The sequence below is a fragment of the Apiospora kogelbergensis genome (assembly GCF_038363985.1).
Source record: "Apiospora kogelbergensis strain CBS 113332 chromosome Unknown utg000008l_segment0_segment0, whole genome shotgun sequence".
In the NCBI taxonomy this organism is placed as follows: domain Eukaryota; kingdom Fungi; phylum Ascomycota; class Sordariomycetes; order Amphisphaeriales; family Apiosporaceae; genus Apiospora; species Apiospora kogelbergensis.
In genome coordinates, this window is record NW_027117425.1 from 2,855,957 (window position 1) to 2,878,688 (window position 22,732).

The window sequence follows — 22,732 nt, forward strand, 5'->3', positions numbered from 1 at the left end:
TCCAACATCCTGCTCCCTCAGCCCTTGCTAGCAATTGATGTCGGGATGGCGCCCATTACTACCTAGCTTCTTGTCTAGAGTTTCTCGAAAGATGTAGCCGAGTTGAGCTACCCGACTCGCCTGATCCTTTACTCGTCACTGATGTCGGTTGCCCAAGCCGCCCATTAACGGCCATACGGCTGGCTTACTGCGGCCCGTTCCCAAGCTTGATTCGGCTGCCGGCCTGCTTCAGGGAGCGGGTCAATTTCGGTGTACACTTGCTATTCCCATTGCCTCGGCATACAATATCAAGCTTTACTTACTAGATGCTCTGTTACTCTCTTTCCCCTGGTTCCCACTGGCTTTTTTCCGACTTGTTCCACCCATACGAAAGCCATCGTGTGGACGGTCGATGGCTGCCGGCGGCGGGGCACAAGACCCGATGCAGATCCATCCCCGCAACAACCACGAGAGCTCGTATAGAAACGTTACAATGCCGAGTCCTTCCCAGCAAGGAACTCCCAAGTCTAAGCAGGGTAGCAAGGGTGCATTACATCCTCCTTTCTGCATCTACTGACTCTCGGGGCATTGTTCCTTCAATTGCCACCAATCATAGGTCCTAGAGATGACGCCCTGCCAGCCCGCTCCAGAGGAGGGCGAGTGCTACAAAATGACTGGGTAGTTCCTGATCTTCGCCAGCCCCAAACCCACCACTCTTTATCACATTGACTCCCTGGGTAATCAGAAATAGAAAAAGAAGAACCGTTGCAATGCGTTTGATCGGTGGCATGCAAACGGCGCTGGCCGGCGTGCTACTCCTGGTGGGAGGCGTCTCATCAGTAACCGCTGCCGCGCCCAAGAGCATGTTTTTGTTCAAGGACGTGCTACAATCCAACACGACGGGCCTCACGACGTCGGGCTTCAACACGCTGCTCATCTTCCGCATCGGCCTGACTGACGCCGGCGACCTGGTGTACTACTCGACCGGCGACGCAGGCGAAGCCGTCGACGCCCCCGTCGTGAGCGGGGGCGTCTACACGGGCGGGGCCGCGTTGTCGGACAAGATCCGGTCATTCAAGACGGCCGCGTCCACCCAGGTCGACCGGGTCGAGGTGTCGCTGGTCTCGCACGACACCACGTTCCAGATCATCCGCGACCTGGTCGCGTCCGAGGGCACGGGGCCCGAGTCGACGCTGTACCGCAACTTCGCCGCGCTGGCGGCCGCGTGGGATGTCGACGCGCTCAACAACGACGACGAGGGCGTCTACGACATGACCAGCACCGTCGCTTTCGCCAAGATGCTCGGCGGCCTGGGGCTGCAGTACACCATCGCGCCCTACACGAACAGCGCGTTCTGGGCCGACGCCGTGGGCCGCATTAACACGGACCAGAAGAAGCTGTTGGACCGGGTCTACCTGCAGGTCTACGACGGCGGCGCGGGCAACGACCCGGCTTCATGGCAGAAGGCCCTGGGCGGCATGAAGATCGCGCCCGTCGAGTGGGTCATCAACGACGCCAAGCCCAGTGAGGGCACGACTCCCGAAGCGGCCCAGGCCGAGTTCGCCAGGTGGTTTTCCGAGGGCTCCGTCGAGGGAGCGGGGTACTGGAATGACTACGATGTTGAGAAGATGGGGTCGTCCTACACTGCGTATGGGAAAGTGCTTACCGATGTTTTCGGCTAGATAGTTGTTATTTATACAAGATACCGTTTGTTCCCGCTCTGTGCAGTCAGCAAAATCGGGTATTCTCTGAGGTTCTTCTTCTCTCATACTGGGCGTGCGGTCTGCATTTCCCTCGTCAGCTCGACAAAAGCAAGCTTCAGTATGCGGGTTAACACACCGCCACTACCACGGTAGTGAGGCTATGTGTTACGCAACCCGTGTCTTACTACATGCTGATTCGCATTCCAACCAATCAACAGTGAGTACCGCCCTCCTGCTTGAAGTCGCTTTCGTGCAGGCAGCAGGATTGAATATCCTGAGGCTTTTCCCCTCCTTCCTCTCACCCCATACCCAGCCTGCACAATCACTAGAATTACGAATACCACGCACACCGCGATTCCAAGATCTCGTACCACCTTTTAAGGTACGGAGCTATTATTATACTCGACCAACCACCGGACCGGTGAACGTCGCCTAACTGCAAGTCATTCCCCCCCAGGGGGGTGAAAAAGATACATATTTGGGTATACAATGGCTTCATGGGCTTTTGGCAGTCTCAAGGACCAGGCAGCACTAATATTGGCCAAAAACGACGGTGTTCCAGAGGAAGGGGATGATCATCAAGATTTCACAGGACAGTCCCAAACGTCCCTGGCAAAACCTCGTCCCAAAGCAACGCCTGTCTTGCCCTTCGATGTTGAATTTCTTCTGTCCCGGGATTGTGTTGGTAAACTCCGAGACAAGCCCGAAAGAGGCGTTCTCGCTTCCAGGGTCTCCGAGAGTGTCATACGGTGCTGTGCCGAAGGGGGACAACTCACAAGCCCCGAAAAGTACCAGCTGACGAGTTTATTCGTACACTCAATCGTGAGTCAATGGAATCAAACTCGACCAAGCACCAGCACGCTGTTAGATCTGATCGCCAAAATAGCGCCATTCTCTGTCGAACAGAGTGCGAGAATCAGGAAACAATCTCTGTTTTTAAGACCCGCCACCCAGTCATTACGCTTTGGAGAAAGACGTGAAAAGAGTTTATTATTTGCAAGCTCATGGCAGGTTCCGGATTTTATCTTATCCCTGAGGGCGAAAAGGGGCCAGGACAAAACCTGCCAGCTGCCCTATACCCAGGAGATATTCAACGACATAGCGAGCACAGCAATTATTACTGGATCGAACGACAAGTTTGAAATAGCGACAAGCAGGGAACACCTCGAAGCCTTGTGGCCAGATGCAAGCTCATCGGCACTTCATATTATAGCCAAGTCAGTCGCCGTCCACCTACAGAACGTTGATGGCTCGGGGCAGCACCATTTCCCCGTCTCGCTGGACTATTCGTTAGCATACTCGTCGGAAGCCCAACTTTACAGATGTACCCGCGATGTATTGGTAATACAGCTACCTGCAGGATATCACCAAGATCTTCCAAAAGCAATAAGCTGGATTTGTGCTGCTTTGCGACTACACCCGGAGAATACGGCGATAGGGTATGGTGCCATGTATAAAAGTCATGGAGCTGTCTGGAGCGAACTAAACATTGACAAGGAACTCGACTTCATGGCCCACGGGTTGAATCCGTTGAAACCGCTATCGCCAGAAGAACGTGAGCCAAGTTCATGTTGGAGGCAACTTTTCACTTCCAGTATGGTTGTGTGGCATCCGATCCCAAGGCCATGGGGAAAGGGGCTTGGCATGAGCTTCGCGATGCTCTGTCATCTGTCTGCTTCCAGAGAATACCTTTGGGTTAGTGACAATGGGAACTCGGAGGATAGTGCCTGCTCGATCGATCCTATTTCTGAGATCGAAGACGACTGTTCTATAACCAATGAGTCTGGTGGGTACATTCTTGGGGGCTTTAAAACCGCCGTGATCCCCATACAACGAAACTCAGACGACCATAGCCAAATTCAGTGGCACTTGGAAAGAGTTGGCTCAGATGACGGCATCATGAATCACTCCAAACTGGAGGCAACCAGGGGTGAATGGCTCAAGATGCAAGACCTTACGGAGCTCCAGAATACTAAAGTATTTCTTGGCTGGTGTAGGGAAGCTGAAATCCTGCTTGGTACGAGCCAGTTGACTACGAACCTGCGTTGGAGTAAAGCAGAGCAACGGAGAAGGACTCTACACCGTACTGGGTACAGCTTGGGTGTATCCAGTGGACCTGCAGCGATGGTAACAAGCCCAGCGCAGTTGGCAGCAAATGTTGCTATGACGGTGACTTTCGTCAGCAATATTCAGGCATATAAGCCCTCCAAGGAGTACGCCGAAGCCCTGAGCAGCGACTGCGAGAAAACTGCTATGGTCATAGACTACAAGGCGCAAAGGGCCTTTTTAGTGCCCAAGCTGAGCCTGGCCCTCCATCTCTGTCACATCGAAGCGCTCAGGGCGCATCGGCGTCCAGATGAACCTAGTGCCTTCCCCACAGCCGCCCCCTCTGTCGATGGTTCTTCGGCCGCCCACGCCGTGCTCCGAGAAAACGGGGACAAGGTCGTCATCGGCGTCGAAGGCTTTGGGGACGCTACAAGCCTGGAGTCATTGTTTCTACGGATCCATCATGCATTGACGAGCTCAGTCGCTAACTGTGAGCCTCCCCAGCGTCTGACCCTCCTAGGAACGAGGGTGTATGGCCGCGAGTTGAGAGGCTTGATAGAGAAGCCAGACAAAGGAATCGGGCTCAGTGTGGTCCAAGATTTTAACATGCTACCCTGGGTGCGCCTGGCCGAGTTGGCAGACATCCGTTGTGTCTGCTCGGATCTTGGATCTGCAATCCGACCAGTCCTGAATACAGGTAAGCAAGCGACGGTCTTCTCTGTTAACCTGCGACTAACCTAGTATCACAGTGAATAAGAACTGTGAATGCTGCGAAGTTCCCCTCGAGCGGTATTTCTTGAGCGCCCATTTGTGGTGCCTGGAGATGCTGCTGCGGAGAAATGGCTCGGGCCTGGACGCGCTTAGGCGCCATGGCAAGCTTGACTTCGGGGACGGCTACGTTATGCGTTGGAAGGGCTATGGGGCTTGGGAAAAAGCCACGGCGCCCATCAAAACTTCTGGCAGACCCCAGGGTTGCTTCAGATCGTGATGGACGAGACCTCCTGGGACGCAAAACTGAGGAGGGTCATTGGAACCGATGATCCGACAGCGACGGCTTGGCAGGAGAATCCCGGTTTCACTGGGGCTTTCGTATTTGGTGTTTGACGTTTGATTGTTTATATATACGTTATCGGACTGAGGACAGTACTAGTGCCCCTTTTATGTGCCTATTCTGCAAAGCCGCCCGTCCTCGTGGACAGTCCACTCATCACTGCCCACAGCCGTCAAGGCATAGAACAGCTCGTGGGGATCGTACTTGTTCTTGATTTCCTTCAGCGCTTTATAATTGCTACCCCAGAAGGCATCTTGCCAATCCGGCTGTCGGAAATCCGCTTCGTTACTGTACGAACCGCTGCCCGGCGTCAGTGCTTCGAGCTTCGGCATGAAGTTGTTCGTGATGGTCTCCTGGGGTACCTTGTTTGCCGCAAAGTCCAAGGGATCCCACGCTCTATGAGCAAAGAGTGCGTCAGCATGACCATTCTATCATTTAGCATGAGTGGGGTAGGAAGGCGCATCTTGGTTCAAGGAGAGTAGCTGGGTGAATGATAAGAGGGGAGGAAAAGGGGTAAGACCTACAGGCCAATGACGTTGTTGAAAACGCTGTGCCTCCAGACGGGGTTCACCGCGTTTTGCACTCCACCAGCCGGGAAGCCCGAAACGTCCATCGCGGATCCGGCGATCATGCCCCCTTGGTCATTGATGTACCGATACACATCCATAAGGGCCGTCAACGAAGTATTATTCTCCACCACAGACCTCGGGATGAGCCGGCCACCTAGGCTGAACTCGGTAACATTGTCGCGGGGAAACATTCCGTCATAAGCCTCGAGGAGGCTACTAAACTGCCGCACTCGGTACTCTACCTCTTTCGTCAGCGACCGATCTACCTCCATTGCTTGACTTCGTATGGCTGCTGGGGGCATATTCATAAGGGAGAGGAAAAGGAAAGGCCTGAATTGTGGGACAGGGGGCTTTCTAACCGTATGGAATGCCACTTCTGTTCAAAAATGCCAGAGTAGGCTGCATGAGCGCATCGAGATCCGATGCCTCCATTTCGGGCCCAACCGTGGGATGCAAACTAAAGCTATCAGCCAAAAGCACCCAGTTGTGCCAGGTCCCCGCCCTCGTCATGGCGGGGAGCGACGAGATGTAAGTCCGCACGGCGTCGTAGTAGACATCTTTCGACAAACCGGCGGCGGAGAAGGTCAGATTAGCGACGGAAACTACGCGCAGCCGATGAGCGCGAACGGTCGCCGACACGACCGCCGCGTAGGTGCCGCCGCCGCCACCGGCAAGGGCCCAGTAGAGATCCGAGTTCTCCACGGGGCTGGCCGTCAATTGGTCCCCCGCCGCAGTCACCACCTCCCACTCCAGTATCTGATCCGCGCCAAGACCGGCGTACGAGTTAAGCGGCCCATGGCCGGCGCCCTGCGAGTAACCGCCCGCAAGCCCGACGGTCGCGCAAGCCCCGCCCACGACAGCCAGCCCCGCCGCGTGCGCCGCGACGTAGGCCTCGTGCGCCTGCACGCCCGCGCCGAGCCGCAGGGCCGGGCCGCGATAGTGTGCGCTCTCGTACGCGTCGACCACCGCCGTGTCCTTGAGGTGGTGCGTCCACAGCGCGAGCGCGCCCGCGCCCGTCGACTTGCCGTTGTAGTCGTGGCCCGTGTTGCGGATCACGAGACGCAGGCGGCGCGCCGCCGCGAAGGCGAGCGTGGCGTGGTAGTCGGCCGCGCCCGCGGCGCGCACGGCGTACTGGGGGTCGGTGCCGCGGACGCACTGGGCGTGCGGGGCGGCGAAGGGGTCGCAGCTGGCGTTGGCGAAGTAGGGGGCCATGGGCGACGAGGAGCTGGACAGGTGCGTCTCGGGGAACCACCATGTCGACCGCAGGGCGGCGCAGGCGGACTCGTTGTAGGGGCCGAATGCGGAGTCGTGGCAGGGGGCGGCCAAGGGCACAGTTGCTACGAGGCGGCCGCCGACGGTGCGGTTAAAGGATGCCCAATCCGCTTCGGACGGCCAGCACGGATCGCCCGGGAAGCACTTGCAATCCGCGAGTTCCGTTGACTGTGCAAAGACAGCGGAGACGGCAGTGCCGATGGAGAAACAGAGGACTCTGAAAGCTACCATTTTTTCAATTTTATATTTCTAACAATAACGATCAGAACTTTATCTAGTGTTGAGGCAGTGTAATTCGTTGTGGGACTCATGGTATTTATATGGAATGAATCGATGGATGAAAGATCCTAACTAATACTGGTCTTTTACCGACATCACATTCATTTTCGTGACATGTGCATGGTGCGTCGTCTTACTTGCATGAACGTACTCGCTTCCGAAGTTTGCTGTATTTTTTGTTTGCTTTATGATTACATCCGTCTACCACACCAAAATAATGACAATACTTGCATTGGGGCTGCGGTTGGGGGTGAAGGGGGTTCAGGGGTAAGTTGTTGCTGCTAACCAACGCGATCTTACACCGGTCACGCCACACCCGCTCAGTATACCGGCCCCAATCCATGCACTGTTTAGACGTACATTTTCAGGTGATATACCTGCCGTAAACATGAGGTCATTGGAAGCCATCTCAGTCCATAGAGGGCATTACGCCGTACCAAGAAGCTTATGTAAGAATCGGGTAGGGTGTCCAATCAGCCAGATCTCACATCATCCGCGGCATTGGATAAAGACGCAAAAATCTTTTTATTGATTACGCCGATCTTACACGGGATGGTGTGACGTGTGAACCTTGCTGCATGCATGTATTGTGAACAAAGAAGCCGACAGGCATACTAGCAACTCGTAGTTAAGGAAGCGTAAATCGGATGTCTAGGCAGTCAATTAGAGGCTTTTATACCTCTTAGACGCACGTGACTTCTACTACTCAATGCCCTGGCACTGCTAGGCTCCTCAATAGGTCAGCTCCGTACCGTCGAAGTTGTAGAACTTGCCGGACGACTTCTCGGGCGTGGCCTCGTCAATCCTGGCCATCATGGCGGGCACCACGTCCTTCAGGGCATCAGGAGCCTGTCCCATGCCCCAGAGCTCCGCGCATGCGTTGCCGTTGTCGGTCTGGACGAAACCCGGGTTCATGACCCAGCAGGCCAGCCACGGATTCTCGAAGTGGGCGCGCCGGACGAGGTAGTTGAGCGCCGCCTTGCTGGCGCCGTAGGCGCCGACCTGGAGCGGGATGTTGGACTGCATCTCCACGAGCTGGCCCACGAAGGAGCTGATGGCCACGAGCTTGGGCGTTCCCGCACGCGCTGCGGCGTTGTCGGCAGCGGCCTTGAGCAGCGGGTGGGTAGCGCTGAAGAGTTTCACGAACGAAAAGGTGTTGACCTGGAAGAGTTCCTCCAGCTTCGCCGGGTCCATGTCCTTGACCTCGGCAAAGGCGCTCGTCGGGTTGATGCCCGTAACGGCGATCACGACATCGAGCGCGGTGATTCCAGCGGCCTTGATGGTTTCGATGGCGGCGGCGGGGTCACTGGCCGACGTGGCCTCAATCTTGACTACCAGAAGCCGGCTTCCTTCTGCTGGTTGGAAGGCTTTGAGGGTTGTGCCCTCTGGGTTCCGAACACTGGCGATGACGTTGTGGTTCGGTCGCGACAGGTAGGCCTCTGCCAATGCGCGCCCGATGCCTGGTGTGAAATAAATCTTTGGTTAGCTTAGTATCAAGACGCGGTCAAGGTCTCAAGAGGATTCTGAACTTGTCTGGATTTGGACTTACCCCGATTGGCGCCGGTAATGAAGACAGTATATGGCTGGGGTGACATAGCGAGATCTTTATTCAGTGTGACAAACTAGAAGAGATAAGTTTAAGATTCAAGAGGAGGCGATTTGCCAGATCCTGTTATCCTGTTCATGAAATCCCATTAAAGGAACGGAGTCTAAGTAATACCATCACACAGAACTCACTTCACCCGCTTCTCTCTCCCCGTACGCGGGGTATCCTGCATCTTGCCAGTATCGTGGGTACTTACAGGACTTCCAAAGTCGCCAGGCAGCACGCAACGGGTAACAGGCCCGTCTTGGCCCCCTGCCCGCATCGAAATCCGGCACCGCCTTTGATTAGCCCCATAGTTATCGTATGTAACACACCCCACGCCCATCCCACCCTCCATGTAAGCGGAAAAGCTCACTGCATACAACCGTCGCCACCAGCATCGAAGGCAAACGGATGTCCAATTTGGTTACATGCACGCTCATCACAAGTGCGAAATTACCATCAAGCAAACAGATGAATACTTGGTGTTTCAAGGGTTCCTACTCTGTAAATTCAGGCGGCCAGGTAGTCCGTGTATACCCAGACGGGCCTGGCATACTGGAGTAATCGTTGGTTTGATTCCAGCCAAAAGAAGTCAGGTGGAAGAAGTCACACGAGCTGCCATTGCTGCAGCTTATAGTGGTATGAGGAGAACACCACGATTCAGGATGCCTTATGCGTGTCTACGGGTAATGTGAGATGAGAGTTATGAAAAACGAAGCTCATTTGGTAACTGGGTTCAGGTTTGTGCATCACATTGTTTATCGACAGCGGCCGCTATATTCAAGTCTTGAGAGTTGCCATAATCCAAATCTTTACAAAGCCTCACGCCTCAATAACAGATCCGGATGATGTATCCACATCTCATCATCCCATGGCCAATCCATGTCTTCTTCGCCCGTTCCAAAGGCTTCACCGTCCATTCCCACGTCTTTACTCTTGTGCTCGCTCGCGGTGTCCAGAGACAACTCCCAGCCTTCCACCAAGCTGACCACGAGCGTCCTCAGCATCAAGTCCGCGACGTGCTTCCCCAGGCAAGTCCGCGGGCCGAACCCGAACCGCCAGTAGTGGTAGCGGAGGTCGCGCCCGCCCTGCTGCCGCTCCAGCCAGCGCTGCGGGCGGAACCGGTCGCGGTCGGGGCCCCAGAACGGATCCCGGATGTTGAGCGCGTACGCGTCGACGACGAAATCCGTCCCCGCCGGGACCAGGAAGCCGTCGAGCACACGCGGCGTCGGGCAGGACTGGGGCACGGAGAAGGCGGCCAGCGGCCGCAGGCGCGCGGCCTCGAGGATGCAGGCGCCGAGCAGGGTCGGCTTTGTGGACCACGACGAGAGGAGATAGGTGTCGCGCGTTACCGGAGACGAACTGTGGTCGCGAATCTCCTCCCGCAGGGCCTTCTGTACCGTCGGATGGGCTGCTAGGAAAACGAGAGCCCACGACACCCCGCCCATTGTGACGTCGATGTTGGCAAACAGCATTTCATCCAGCGTCTGTAAGAGCTGTTCGCGTGATATAGCACCATCCTTGACCGACTTGTACATATCGATGATGGGCGGCTCTCGTGGCTGTTGCCCCTGGGTCTTGGTGGCATGAGAATGCGCTTTGTCGTTCCATGTCGCCCAGCGGCTTTTGAAACGGTCAAGGCTGCGCATCGTTGGATGGGCGAGAAGCCTTGCAAGATAAAATCTCGTGACGCCCCCTGCGATGACACTCTTGAACAGCTGCTCTCTTACTGGGATAAGTTCAAGTAACTCCGCTTCCAGCTCTGCATCCAGCGGCCCATAGAGTATCCTTGCAACGAAGAGGAAGGGGAGCAGCTTCAGGTCGTGAACAGGATGCAGCTTCCCGTACTCCTCTGGCTTCCTTCGTCTCACGTCAAGCTCTCGTAGGTATCTACCGGTGAAGTCCTGCAGGTCGGTCGTATATATGCCCATGGATGGATGGAGAAATGGCGCCTCGACTCTGGACTTCAGCGTACGCCAGGGACCGCCGCTGATCAGACCGAGACACGAACCCAGAAGACAATCCATGAGGTAGCCACTGCCGTTTGCGTGGGCTTTGACATGGGTGTGGGAGTCACGGAATACGGCTTGCACATGAGCGGCTTTCGTTAAAACGCTAATAAAGCGATTCAGTATGACGAACGACACTGCTATCGCAAAATGCGACCATTGTCCCATATAGATGGCTTAGTATGACAATGCCAGGGGTCACACTAGCTTGTAATATGAAGGCGTAGAAGACTCACACTTCACTTCTCATACCTGCCCAAAGGCGGTAGAGCTCGCCGTATTTTCTCTTCCACTTAGCACTATTGGCGCGGCCGTGAAGGAACTTCTCAACGTTCCCTTGGCCGTTTGGAAATGCATATGGAAGAGATGGCAGGTCCGTCCCGTCATGGAGGTGTTTGATGCTGAAGAAGCGAACTAAAACAATCTGAGATACAAGCCGTCAACCATTGCGACCAATTATAGATCTCAGGTACCAGATGGGCGGCAAAACTCACGTGTATTGAGCTAGATAGCAAGGAGGCGGTAAATGTGCGTATACTCTCTCTTCGGAGACTCAACACGATAGCCAATATCGCAGCAGAAAGTAACGCTGTGGGAACATGTAAGCCATCTTCGAAGTTGGGTACAAAAGCCATTGCACATATACAGAGAAATTGCTGATCGATGAGTCGATCGTATAACTTTGCACCACCTGAAAGTTGTGGGGAAGGCCTCGGACGTGAACATCGGTGTACTTCCAATAGACCAAAAAGCACACGTAAGCACGACACAACGATGAAGACAACATGTCCTCAATCAAGAACAGACCCACAAATGAAAATGGCCCCCAGGGAAATATCAGAATGTTCGGAGTTCTATATGCACTACACTGTAAAAGGTCATAACCCGGAGCGTGCTCCTTTTCTGTTCTAGCTGGAATGCAACCGCTCTTGCCCGAGCCTGTAAATCCTCTACCAAAATACTATGAGTGCGCTTGAGAATTTAATTCTAGTCTGCTTGTGGAATTGTTTCCTTGCTGAGCATGGATATCTGAAGGATCGCCGAAACCTCTCTTCCCACTCCATGATTTTGCACAGCCCCCTGGGCTTCGCGACCAACCTCGAAGGCGCCGAGGTGGCATGGAAGGTTGTTAGACAAGCCTCTGGTATCGAAACTGCATACCTTGAAAGGTATACCTTGTTCAACAAGGCCAATTAGCTTGCTCAGGCAAATCAGAATCAGAGTCAAATATGTAGTGCAGGATACGGTCTCCGTTGACCACTAGCGATCTTTTGACGTCGCTCGCGACGGGTTCTACGATAGCTCTGATAGCGCAGTGCCAAAATCCACCTCCTGAGGGCTGTGTTTCTCTCCCTTGTCTACGTCCTGCAAGACATATTCTAGTTCCTCGAGCTGGGAAGAACCAGGATTTCCAGCCACCCATTTCATGCCAGCGTCGACACGGCGCGCAAACTGGCGAACATCGTCTGCCGAGAACAGCGCCGTGTCGTACTCGATCCTCAGCGTCAACGACGACTCGCCGACCTCCGAGAACTCGAACATGAGGCCGAACTTGGCGCCATCGGACCAGCAAAGCAGGTCCTCGGTACCGGCGATCTCGGGCGCCAGGCTCACCGCGGACGCCGGCCCGCCGGCTCGGGGCAGGCCGTGAAACGACACCACGGTGTCGAACAGTGGGTGGTTCGGCGCCTGCCGAGCGGCCGCCGCGCGCAAACCCGCGTCCTCGGAGGCCGAGAGGATCTCCATGAGCGAGCCCCACTCGATGCCGTGGCTGAGCGCCAGGGACGCCGACCGCTGAACCCCCCGGAAGAACGCCTCCAGGGAGCTGGTCTCCGTGCCGGGCTCCGCTTGGACCGCCCGACGCCATATGCGGATGGGGAGCGGTTGTAAGAAGAGCCCGATGGTCCGCATGTCGATCTCCTGGCGTCCGAAGTAGGGGCTTCCCAGGATCAGGTCGTCTTTCGTTGCGTGATCTGCCTGTAAGACGAGGGAAACCATAGCTAGAACTAGCTGGTGGGGAGTGAGAGCTATGGACTTCGATGTTTTATTGAGGCAAGATGATGCGTCGTCGGTGAGTTTGAACAGCAGAGACTGGCCAGCGTACGCAGTGCGAGATGATTTCATGTGGGGAGGCAGTTTGGCATGATCTATGCCGGAGAGGTATGATTCCCAAAATTCAGCCGTAGGCTTGTCGGTCTTGGTCTTCCAACAGGTGGTCTCTTGATACCGTCTTCCAGGCGATTCCAGAGGGAATCCCCCATTTCCACATATATCGACGTTCGTCGTAAGGAATGCGGCGACGAATTCTTTGAATAGTCGATTCAGTGTCGTGAAGTCGCAGATTATGTGGCTGACACAGACCACCATATGCTCTTTTGAGATAGTAACTCGTATCGGATTTTCGGTTTCGAGGTGAAACTCCATGTTGATGGCTTCCCGAAGGTCCAAGACTTCGACGTATAGAGCCCGGGGAGGCCTCTTGGCATAGGACCTTCTTATGCCGTCACCCACTTTTGTGGACTCCCCAAATCTACAACGCAAGATGGAATGTGTCGATAGGACTTTATTCCAAGCCGCGATTAAGTCTTGATGTCTGCTAAAACCAGGTTGGAGTTTCGTAACGTGTGATACGTTGAATGAAGAAGTCCCGAGATTTTGGCAATATTTCTGGAACCAATAAAGCTCGATAGGGGATATCCGACTGCCTCCAAGCATCTCTGCCCCATCTCGGCCGATAGGACTGAGTGGACGGTTGTGACTATCCGTTCCACGACCATTTCTGTCCTGGACCACTTCAGCATCGATTGCAGATGCTAAATGTGATATGAGAGGATTCTCCATAATCTTCCGCACTGTGAGTCGTCGTCGCGTCAGCGAGGATAGTCGGCTCGCCAACCGTAGCTGCAGGATAGAATGGCCACCGAGTGCCGTGATGTTGGAATCTGGATCTATGACCACACCTCGATTAATCTCCGCCAAGTCGTAGATGGCGTCGATGATCAGCTTCTCGGTGGGACTCGCCTTCTTGGATCGGGATGGGGGCCGACTCGCAGAGTCCATGATTCTTGAGCTGACCAAAGCTCGAAGCTCCATATAGTCCAGCTTACCCGCTGTGGTCAGTGGGAACTTGCCCACGTCGAAGATCCTGCTGGGCATGGCATAAAGTGGCAGAACCTCCCCCATTCGCTCTTTCAGAAGCATCTCGTTGACACCGCTGCCCAAGGACGAAGCTGCCTCGTAAGCTGCTATGAGACGGTCGTCCAGGCGAACCATGGCTATAGCACGGCATTCGGGGATTGCCATGGACGCGCGTGCCTCCAGGTCATCCAAGTCCAACCTGAACCCACGCAACTTGATTTGTCTGTCTTTGCGCCCTGTAATGCAGATTTCGCCACTTTTGCTGTCCCAATACCCATAGTCGCCAGTTCTATACATCTTCTGCTTCGAATGGGGGAGTATAGAATCCGCCATGAAACTGGTTGAGTTTAGTTCGGGCAGGCCAATGTAGCCGAGTGACACCTGTATACCGGCAAGGTACAATTCTCCAACGGCACCAGGTGGTAGCAATCGGCGCATGCGATCAAGAATGTACACTCTGGTCGATGGGTTTGGTTTTCCCAGAGTCACGGGCTTGTTTGGCAATAGCCTCTTTATCGTTGCGCCGCACGTTGCTTCTGTTGGACCGTACATGTTGTATAGCGCATGATTTTGGGACCAGGCATCACAGACATTCTGTGGAACGGGCTCGCCTACCAAATAAACCTATACCGCCATTGTGAGCTTGGCCGACCACGAATCCTATCACTCTCCGATTTCCCTACTTACATTCTTGAGTCGGTGATACCGATCTGGGTTCAGTGCTTTCGCGATGGATGGTGTCATCACAGCCGAGTCGCAATCCTGTAGATGCGAGAACGGGTGCTCGCTTGTGTTTGGAGACGCCAACCGCAGTGTGGCTCCGTAGGTCAACGCAGAGAAGACCTCATGGATGCTGCCGTCGAACACGGGGGACATGAGTCGCGCGACTACCACACCCCTTGAGGCGCCCAGCCGAACGGTGGGTCTTTTTGGAAGGCCACAAGGCCTTTGTGTGTGCACTGTACTGCCTTGGGCTGTCCGGTCGAGCCGGACGTAAAGCACACGTAGGCGAGGTCATCCGGGCGGGCGACGCGCCGTCTTGGGTACAAGATGCCGTTGCCGCAATGCAACCGGGCTCTCTCTTCCGAAAGTAGCTCATCGACCACCAGCGACAAGCATTCGTGCGACGTGCCTTGTCTCTGGCCTGCACTTGCGCGATCCAAGACCTGGGAAAGGATTCCCTGTGATGGGTAAACCACTGCACGGGCACCACTTCGTTCGAAACTGGCTCGGCGTATAGGGCCTGGCGCCGAAGGATCCAGCGGGGCATACGCTGCCCCTGCTTTGAGTACGCCGAAGATCGCAATGATCCAGTTGACCGATTGGTCGGCGTAGACGCAGATAATTTCGTTCGGCTCTAGCCAGCCTAGGCTCCGCGCAACGACGCAAGCCGCTAGATCCAGGTCTCTGTATGAAATCGTTTCCTTGCCCCAGACGATGGCGGCGTCGCTGGGATGTCTTGCCACCACGTTTTCGAACAGTGTTACCAGGTCGTTGTCTTTCGAACTATCAAGGCTCTCGGAAGATTCGCAATTGCCCCAGTCTCTGACCTCATCTTCCAGACTTCTTGGGAGCCTTTCGCAGATCGTCGACACAAGACTTCCTTGGCTCCCGTCCAGCAGACGATTGATGGTGCACTCGAGGACTCGTTGCACATTGACCATGTCCTCCGTCGAAAAGAACTCCGTTGAATAGAACGCCCTCAAGAGGCATTGTTGCTCAAGCACGAGATTGAGCGGGATTCCGGACTGCATGTCGAGTCGGTCTTGGCCCAACGGCACGGGAATGGAGAGCGGCTCTCCACTGTCGCATCCGACCTGTGTAGCCAAAATGGTGTTGAAACTCATATTCAGTTCTTCAGGAACCGGTGAGTGCTGCATGGCACTCAACTCGAGCATCCCATCCTGTATCTGGCGTAGGAACTCTCCGATTGGCATGTCCATATCTCCCTTGGCTGGCACCCGCACAAGCAACGGCAAGGTGTTGATGAGCGGCCCAACAGCGTCGAAGGCTCCGGGAATGGGCAAGTCACGCCCCGAAAGCACGACGCCGAAGCAGACCTGATCAAGGTCCATGAACTTGGCGAGTGTGAGTGACCACGCTGCTGCAAAGTATACCGTCGTAGTAAGTCCTGTTTCCGCGGTGGCAGCGGCCATGCGTTCATCCGGAACTTGGATTGTGAAGGACCCTTGCGCGCGCGAGGTCTCCGTCTTGGCCGTTCTCTGTGGGCTCAACAGCAGTTCTCCCGCAGCGAATGGGAATTCCCTGGACTTCTCTTCCCAGAAGCGTTTTGTTGATGCTTTCTTCTGCTCTTGTAGTAGACGTAAGGATCGCAAAGTTTCTCTGAAACAAGGTCCCCCGACGGGTTTGGTCCCCTCCCCGCAAGGTGCAATTGACCTTCTCAATCAAGATCCGAGCAGAGTAACCATCGATAAATGCATGGTGTATGCGCCAAATCACCATCGTGGACCTAGCTGCCCTCCTCGGGGTTACGTTTGAGCAACCCAAGGCGATCACTTTAAGTCTGGATATCGAGTCGTACCCATGAGTTGCTATATAAGCCTCTCGCTTATACTCTTCGTCAGTCTCGACCTCGACGATATCCCAAGGAAGCAGCTGCTGTTCTGCCACTCCCATGTCGCGAAGAAGGGTCTGGAATATTGGCTCGGCCATAATCGTATCCCTCCAGGCTCTCCCTAAGTCTTCTAAATTGTAGGATCCAGAATAGTTTTGGGATATGGTTAGGATGTTCCGATGTCTAGTTTTGGCTGTTTCCCGTAGTAGGAGCAGTTGCAGGTCTGTCCAATCATCCATGTTGAGTCTAGTCAATAGGTCGTTGACTGTCACCGTCCCAGTTGTAAAGGGCGGAGAGGCAGACGCGCCTCGAGTCTCTTCCCTAGTCGTATGAGACACCGGTGGTGATTCATTCGGTAGAGGCATTGTTATATACCGCGCCGAGCTCGCCACTTCCATCAATATCGCTTGGATGGGTGCGATTCGAAGAAAGGCGTTGGCTGATATATGGATCCCGCTCTTCTTACATTCTGCAGAGATAAGGATGGCAGACAGCGAGTCGCCGCCGAGCTTGAGGAAAGTGACGGTGTTTGAGGATTGGTTAATCTCAAGGGTGCTGACACCGAGCACCGTTGACATTGCTTGTATGATACACTCATAGCTGTTACGCTGCTGGATAGCAGCGCCATCCCCCTTGACAAAGTCATGATAACGGGTTTACTTTCCGTGGAGGCTGTTTTGCCTGAGACTGGAAGGTATTTGTTTAAAGTGCAGACATACAGTTTTGATTCAAGACCAAAAGACTAACAATACAAGCTTACGTGTTACGAAGACAAGCGGCTAGGATCATGGCTTGGATCTCCGTCTTAGTCGTGGATGACGCCAAGTTCGCTTACATCCTTCACCGAAGGATCGCTGTACTGTAACGGCACAGCAATACACAGGCTAAATCTTTTAACACTCGCAATTGGTGGATTAAATCTACATAGCCACTGTTGGGCGCGTACGTATTTGAGAGTTCAGCTCTTGTCATCATTACATTCCTTTGCAAACCTTCATACCATGGCGACTCGGGAAAATCGCAGTCATTGGCGGTAAGGCACCTCCAACTCCATCATGCATCTGCTACACCCCAGAGGATGAAAGCTGAAAATCATCCATAGCTGGGCCTGCCGGTCTTACCTTGGCCAGGCTGTTGCAAGAAGCGTCCATAAAGTGCAAGGTATTCGAGAAGAATGCCCATCGGCATGAAAAAGAACCGTGGTGGGTCGCTTGATCTCCATGCGGACTCGGGACAACGCGCCCTCAAAGAGGCCGGTCTCCTCGAAAAGTTCCAACGGCTCGCCAGGCCAGAGGGAGAAACTCTGAGAATCATCGCCCCAGACGGAGAGGTGCTCATGGACGAGAGCAGAGGAGATCCAGGCCGCCCGGACGAGTTTGCCAACCGACCCGAAATTGATCGGACGCAGCTGACGGACCTTCTACTGGGCTCTTTGCCGCCCGAGGCTGTGAAATGGGGATGCCGCCTGCTCAAGATCCAGGAACTGGAAAACTCGAAACTCAATCTCGTATTCGCAGATGGCCATGAGGAGCCCGACATCGATCTCGTCGTTGGCGCCGATGGAACTTGGTCCAAAGTGCGCCCGTTCCTAAGCGATACGACGCCTTCCTACTCAGGCATAGGGGGCCTCGACTGCTACATCCCTAGCGTTGACAGCAGATATCCGGGCCTTTCTGAGCATGTAGGACAGGGCATGTGCCTCAATCTGGGATCACAGAAGGGTATCATGTGCCAGCGGAACAGCAACGGCAACATCCAGCTGTACGCCTTCGGCCGACTGCCGATCGACTGGTTTTCGACCTGTGGGATCGATTTCACCCATAGCACAGCTCGCGAAAAGATCATCGCAGCGCTATTCTCGGAATTCACCGGTGTGCAGAAATCATTGGTTCTCAACAGTGAACCAGACACAATCGGGCGGCAGCTTTTCACGCTTCCTCCCAATTTCCGATGGAATCACCATCCAAGGTTAGCAAGCTTATCCTGTTGATACACATCTCTCGAGGTTAGTCGAGAGTGTGGCTACTTACTATTTAACTAATCTCCTGCTCAGAATCACCATCATTGGGGACGCCGCACATCTCATGACGCCGTTTGCAGGAGTCGGCGTTAACCTGGCTATGCAAGACGCATTAGATCTTGCACATGCCGTGGCTGGGGTTGGCTGGGACCAGAGGCCCATGGCGCCGATGGATACGCGCCTCAAGCAATTCGAGGAGGCCATGTGGGCGCGTGCAAAACAAAACGCAGAGGCCACCCTGATGTATCAGGGATTGTTCTTCCACGATGACGGTGGCATTGCAATGGTCGAGCATTTTGCGAAACGGCGACAAGAATAAGGGGTTATCTTCGTAGCTCTATGGCGATATTTAGACCGGACCATGCCTAGTGTTTCAAGTGAATACGAATTTTATTACAGACTAACTCTACACCCCAAGCCAAGATGGCTATCATACGCGGCCATCTCTGTTTTCTCAGATCTTGCTCTGGCCAGTTTTGTCTGCCATCTTGGTCTGTTTCGCCTTGAAGGTCCCCTCTTGGATACACGTAGCCATCAGATTTCCGTGTCTATCCCAGAATTGCTGTTCAACCAAGCATCTTCCTTGCCCCGCCCAGCTACTCTTCTTCTTGACCAGAAGCCAGTCGTCGAGTTTGACGGAGGGGTCGTGAAACCAGATGGTGTGATTCAACGTGGACATGAAGGGCATTTCACTGCTAGTATTGGGGATCTTCGGGCCGCCAGAGGCCGATGAAGGGTTGATTACCATCTCCGGAAGCCTGGATAGGACCCAGACATCGGTCAAGCAGCCGAGGACCGCCATGTGGCTGGTTCGCAAATTGGACATGTTACCCCGTGGGCGGACCCAGGAATACAGGACGTTGGATGTCGAGGGAGACGACGCCTCGGCCTGCTTCGGGGTTGGTGGATAATCCCGCCAGACGAAAGGGTCGATATCATCTTTCGTCGTTTTTAGCCCTTTCCATGTGAGGAACCCCGGGAGAACCTATGTTGAGAACCGATGTTTAGTCAAGAAGATTACTTGAAAGCCAGCTGCGATCTCACCATCTGTTCCGTAAAGGCCTTCTCGTTATTGTCCGCCACCGGAGGCGGAGGCGGAACTTTGAGAGCTTGGGAGTTCAATTGAAGCGGCGGCTTGTCTTGATGGCTTATACTGCTGGATCGTTCAGTCGCCAGCGAGAAACTGCACTCTGCCGAGAAGAAAACCACTCCAGCCTGCTCTACTTTGACCTCCCTGACCGCGCCATACCTCCTGTCGCTGGAGCGGGCCACGCGGTAGAAGAGCGGCTTTGTCGCATCGGGGGCGGCTCGAAAGGTGCAGCTCATGTGGTGGATGTAGAAATCCGGGCCCACCGTTTGCTGGGCGGCGTTGATGGAGGCGCCGATCAGGATTCCTCCAAACAAGGACCGGCCCGGAGGGGCTGCCACGAGGGGCTGGAGATGGGGTCAGCATAAGCATCGAGATGAGAAAGAATGACGGCGGGGTGCCCTACTAGGTATTCGTGAAGAGATCTTGGTCTTCGGTAAGGATTCGAATGGGCACCATGGGAGTCAGCAACAGCTGGTGCTCTATGGGAGCCCGCGAAGGGTCTATGGGCGGTGGCTGGTGCAGCGTCGGCATGGCTTTTGATTGAGACATTGATTCGAGCGGCGCTTATGACGCAATCACCCTTCTAGGACACAAGAACTAGTGGTGGTTAATTTGACTGGCAATTGTCACCGAAAGGCTTTATGGCGAGTAATAAGACAGATGTGTAAACACCAATGATGATTCTGATGGGGAGATATCACCTATAGGATGACAATTGCGGGGATCGTCAAGTCGCTCGTGCCGACCAGCCGGCGCGACATGACTGTACCTAGGAAGCACATGCAAATGCTCGCTTACGTCAGCGTCAACATTGCTGCATACCAGCCACCCCATATATCAACGTGTTCTGTCAAGTTGCTTTTGGTGCCGACCAGTTACATAGTGCACTTATGCTTTTTTATAAGATATGAAGAATCTCATGCCTTGAATCCCATTAGTCCAATTTCATACCCCTGAGCCTCTCGTTGATGACGTTGAGTCTAAACTATCACGAGTGTGGGTTCCTACCAGCCACAGCTGCCCTATCTTGAATTCGTTGTTCTTAAACACAGTGATACTCCTTGCTCCAACCAGCGAAGGTTTGCTCTGTCTCGGCAATTTGCTACATGGGCTTGAGTAAAACAGAGCTGATTTGAAATTTGATGCTTTGTAGTCGAGAGATGCTTGTCTTCTTTTCAAAAGATATGGGAGCACCAAGATCAGGCTTTGACTCTCATGGAAACCCCTCGGATATCGTTCTGGGGCTGTTTCAAGACTTATTGATTGACTATAATGTTATCAAGTCACGTGCATCCTACTTCGTATTGTACAAAGACAGTCCAGTCGAGAGTCACAATCGTAAATTGTACAGTAAGGGTCGGGAGGAACAATGCCCGACAGGCTGAGAAGACCGCGAATAAGAAGACGGTTTACACCCTAGAAGATCATTCATCTCGCCTGGAGGAGCTTGTTAAAGAGACCAATGACCTTATTAGCCTGGTGGGATTTGTCACAGCAAACCAGTTTACATAAACGTGTCTTGCGCCTGGTTGTCCAGTCTAGATCTTCAACATCTTTACGCTCCAAAGCACGCAGGCGGCCATGCAGAAGAGCCAAGCGGCAAATGAAATCTCGTCAAGCGTCGGCCGCCTCTCAGCCATTACCTTTTTACCTTCCATTGACACTGATTGTGGTAATTAAAGCTATTCTCCAGCAGACGTATTCGCCTTGTCACAGTATTACTCCTAGATTCATAAACAGGGAATATTTGGCATGAACCTTCATGAGCTTACGAAAGAAGAAGGGCAGCGGTCAACATGGCTGTTCTGCGTCGACACTATTGCTGTGTTTAGCTGTACAGTCTTAGTCTGGACTTGGTGGTCCCGGCGGTCTGGGTTGGGAGCATGACCGACCCGTTCCTTACCTTGCGCCTCCTCGATGGTGGAAGACGATCCATAGCCAGCTCATTATAATAGCTAGCCGGTCCCTAAAAGCTACCGCACGCTTAGTTTTATCGAATCCTTTTTGTTAAGAGCGTAGCAAGGTCGCAGTGGGTTAAAAGAGGTGTCATGGCTGACCGGCGTGTGAATCCCTCCCGTCTCTCGTTCAATAAATATAGATCACACACAGTGGTATTTATCTTAAACATCCTATAGCATATGATCTTGATTTTAATCATGAGTATCTATTCGCCGTACATGAGATCCCCCAAGCAAACGTCCCATCCCCACCAAGAAACCCTCTCTACCATCATTAAAGTTCCTTCCAGTCCGCACGCCCTCCTTCGCCCTCGACCCCCTGTCTCAAACCCGATCCTCCGGCGCCACCGCCACCCCTCCCGAGCCGCGCAGCGCAGAGTGTCGGCGTTGGTGGTGGCCGCCGCTCAGTGCCATCTCGATCCCTCCCCTCCCACCTCCGCCGCCGCCGGGTCCTTGAGCGGCCGGTCGTACGCGCGGCTCGCCGTGGGCGCCAGCCGCTTGCGCCGGTGCACGACCCAGCCGACCAGCACGAGAAGCAGCACGCCGCCGACCGTGGAGCCGACGCCGATGCCCGCGGCGGCGGCCGTGCTGAGGCCGCTGTCCGCGCCGCCGCCCCCGTCCGTGTCGTCGGGAAGCGTCGTCGTCGTCGTCCCTGTGGAGGAGGATTCGGCGGCGATCGGGGTGGTGGGGTGGCGGTGGCTGGACGATGGCGGGGACGACGTGAGGCTTCGGAGGGCGACTGCAGGAGAAGAGGAAGAGGTCGTGGCGGCGGCTGGCGTCGCGGCTGAGGGTGGGGGTGGTGGTGCGGTTACGAGCGTGTTGGGGGCCGTCCCCGAAGGAAAGGGCGCGGGCGAGGTGATTTCTGACGTGAGCTGTTGCGTTTGCAATATCGGTGAGCATATGCTGGGCCTCCGTGCTTGTGGGAAGGGTGAAGGCGAAAGGGGGAGCGGTACGGACCAGAGCCTTGCTTACCATACTATTGTCACCTCCGACGGCAGACTGACTCGCTTGCAGAAACCCCTTCTCCGACCCGATCACGACTTCGGCGTTTGATGTGCTCTCTCTTTGTTCCTCGGCTGTTGTCCAAAGACGTCCTTCCACACCAAGATCAGCGACGGGCCCTGGATCTCCCATGTTGCCGCTGGATTCGTATGGTGTTTCCCACTCAGGCGCAGGGCATTGGGACGATCTAAAAATAATGACTCTGTTTATCTATCTGGTCTAATACAATATTTGTTCAAAGTCCTGACCAAACTGAAGCCAAAGAGTGGCAGTCAAAACCCGCCAACAGAAAATGAAAATAAAATGGAAAAGGAGAGGGGAAAGCTGGAAGCAGCACACGAACAAGTAAACCTCAAACACTTCCTTCCCGAGACACATTGTTCGAAGACGACAAGACACGAGGAAAAAGAAGCTCGAGGCAGAACGTGGCCGCGGCCCCCACCAGCCAGCCAG

The 22,732-nt window shown here is 54.4% G+C and overlaps 11 protein-coding genes across 11 annotated transcripts; 3 read left to right on the plus strand and 8 right to left on the minus strand.

Annotated features, from left to right (window-relative positions):
• Nucleotides 1-749: 749 nt before the first annotated feature.
• On the plus strand, nt 750-1,661 carry PG998_012878 (uncharacterized protein; the record flags this gene model as incomplete). The annotated part of the gene is made up of 1 exon (XM_066879694.1): nt 750-1,661. One exon carries the CDS (start codon nt 750-752, stop codon nt 1,659-1,661), a length of 912 nt encoding a protein of 303 aa, XP_066726078.1.
• A 1,677-nt stretch (nt 1,662-3,338) lies between these two features.
• On the plus strand, nt 3,339-4,716 carry PG998_012879 (uncharacterized protein; the record flags this gene model as incomplete). Its single annotated transcript, XM_066879695.1, has 2 exons — nt 3,339-4,425; nt 4,478-4,716. 2 exons carry the CDS (start codon nt 3,339-3,341, stop codon nt 4,714-4,716), a joined length of 1,326 nt encoding a protein of 441 aa, XP_066726079.1.
• Nucleotides 4,717-4,886: 170 nt separating this feature from the next.
• Nucleotides 4,887-5,620, minus strand: PG998_012880 (Tryprostatin B 6-hydroxylase; the record flags this gene model as incomplete). Its single annotated transcript, XM_066879696.1, has 2 exons — nt 4,887-5,175; nt 5,304-5,620. The coding sequence occupies 2 exons, from the start codon at nt 5,618-5,620 to the stop codon at nt 4,887-4,889; spliced, it is 606 nt and encodes a 201-aa protein (XP_066726080.1).
• Nucleotides 5,621-5,702: 82 nt separating this feature from the next.
• Nucleotides 5,703-6,851, minus strand: PG998_012881 (FAD binding domain-containing protein; the record flags this gene model as incomplete). The annotated part of the gene is made up of 1 exon (XM_066879697.1): nt 5,703-6,851. The coding sequence occupies one exon, from the start codon at nt 6,849-6,851 to the stop codon at nt 5,703-5,705; it is 1,149 nt and encodes a 382-aa protein (XP_066726081.1).
• A 780-nt stretch (nt 6,852-7,631) lies between these two features.
• On the minus strand, nt 7,632-8,494 carry PG998_012882 (uncharacterized protein; the record flags this gene model as incomplete). Its single annotated transcript, XM_066879698.1, has 2 exons — nt 7,632-8,359; nt 8,449-8,494. 2 exons carry the CDS (start codon nt 8,492-8,494, stop codon nt 7,632-7,634), a joined length of 774 nt encoding a protein of 257 aa, XP_066726082.1.
• Nucleotides 8,495-9,299: 805 nt separating this feature from the next.
• On the minus strand, nt 9,300-10,908 carry PG998_012883 (cytochrome P450 monooxygenase; the record flags this gene model as incomplete). Its single annotated transcript, XM_066879699.1, has 2 exons — nt 9,300-10,602; nt 10,733-10,908. Coding segments are annotated over 2 exons (1,479 nt in total), but the record flags the coding sequence as incomplete, so codon positions are not given.
• Nucleotides 10,909-11,789: 881 nt separating this feature from the next.
• On the minus strand, nt 11,790-14,186 carry PG998_012884 (nonribosomal peptide synthase GliP-like protein; the record flags this gene model as incomplete). Its single annotated transcript, XM_066879700.1, has 1 exon — nt 11,790-14,186. The coding sequence occupies one exon, from the start codon at nt 14,184-14,186 to the stop codon at nt 11,790-11,792; it is 2,397 nt and encodes a 798-aa protein (XP_066726084.1).
• Nucleotides 14,187-14,521: 335 nt separating this feature from the next.
• PG998_012885 (nonribosomal peptide synthase GliP-like protein) lies at nt 14,522-16,307 on the minus strand (the record flags this gene model as incomplete). Its single annotated transcript, XM_066879701.1, has 2 exons — nt 14,522-15,977; nt 16,177-16,307. The coding sequence occupies 2 exons, from the start codon at nt 16,305-16,307 to the stop codon at nt 14,522-14,524; spliced, it is 1,587 nt and encodes a 528-aa protein (XP_066726085.1).
• A 1,076-nt stretch (nt 16,308-17,383) lies between these two features.
• PG998_012886 (FAD/NAD(P)-binding domain-containing protein) lies at nt 17,384-18,548 on the plus strand (the record flags this gene model as incomplete). Its single annotated transcript, XM_066879702.1, has 2 exons — nt 17,384-18,177; nt 18,263-18,548. 2 exons carry the CDS (start codon nt 17,384-17,386, stop codon nt 18,546-18,548), a joined length of 1,080 nt encoding a protein of 359 aa, XP_066726086.1.
• Nucleotides 18,549-18,683: 135 nt separating this feature from the next.
• PG998_012887 (acyl-CoA thioesterase II) lies at nt 18,684-19,850 on the minus strand (the record flags this gene model as incomplete). Its single annotated transcript, XM_066879703.1, has 3 exons — nt 18,684-19,214; nt 19,274-19,663; nt 19,773-19,850. 3 exons carry the CDS (start codon nt 19,848-19,850, stop codon nt 18,684-18,686), a joined length of 999 nt encoding a protein of 332 aa, XP_066726087.1.
• A 1,831-nt stretch (nt 19,851-21,681) lies between these two features.
• Nucleotides 21,682-22,411, minus strand: PG998_012888 (uncharacterized protein; the record flags this gene model as incomplete). The annotated part of the gene is made up of 2 exons (XM_066879704.1): nt 21,682-22,149; nt 22,250-22,411. 2 exons carry the CDS (start codon nt 22,409-22,411, stop codon nt 21,682-21,684), a joined length of 630 nt encoding a protein of 209 aa, XP_066726088.1.
• Nucleotides 22,412-22,732: the final 321 nt, after the last annotated feature.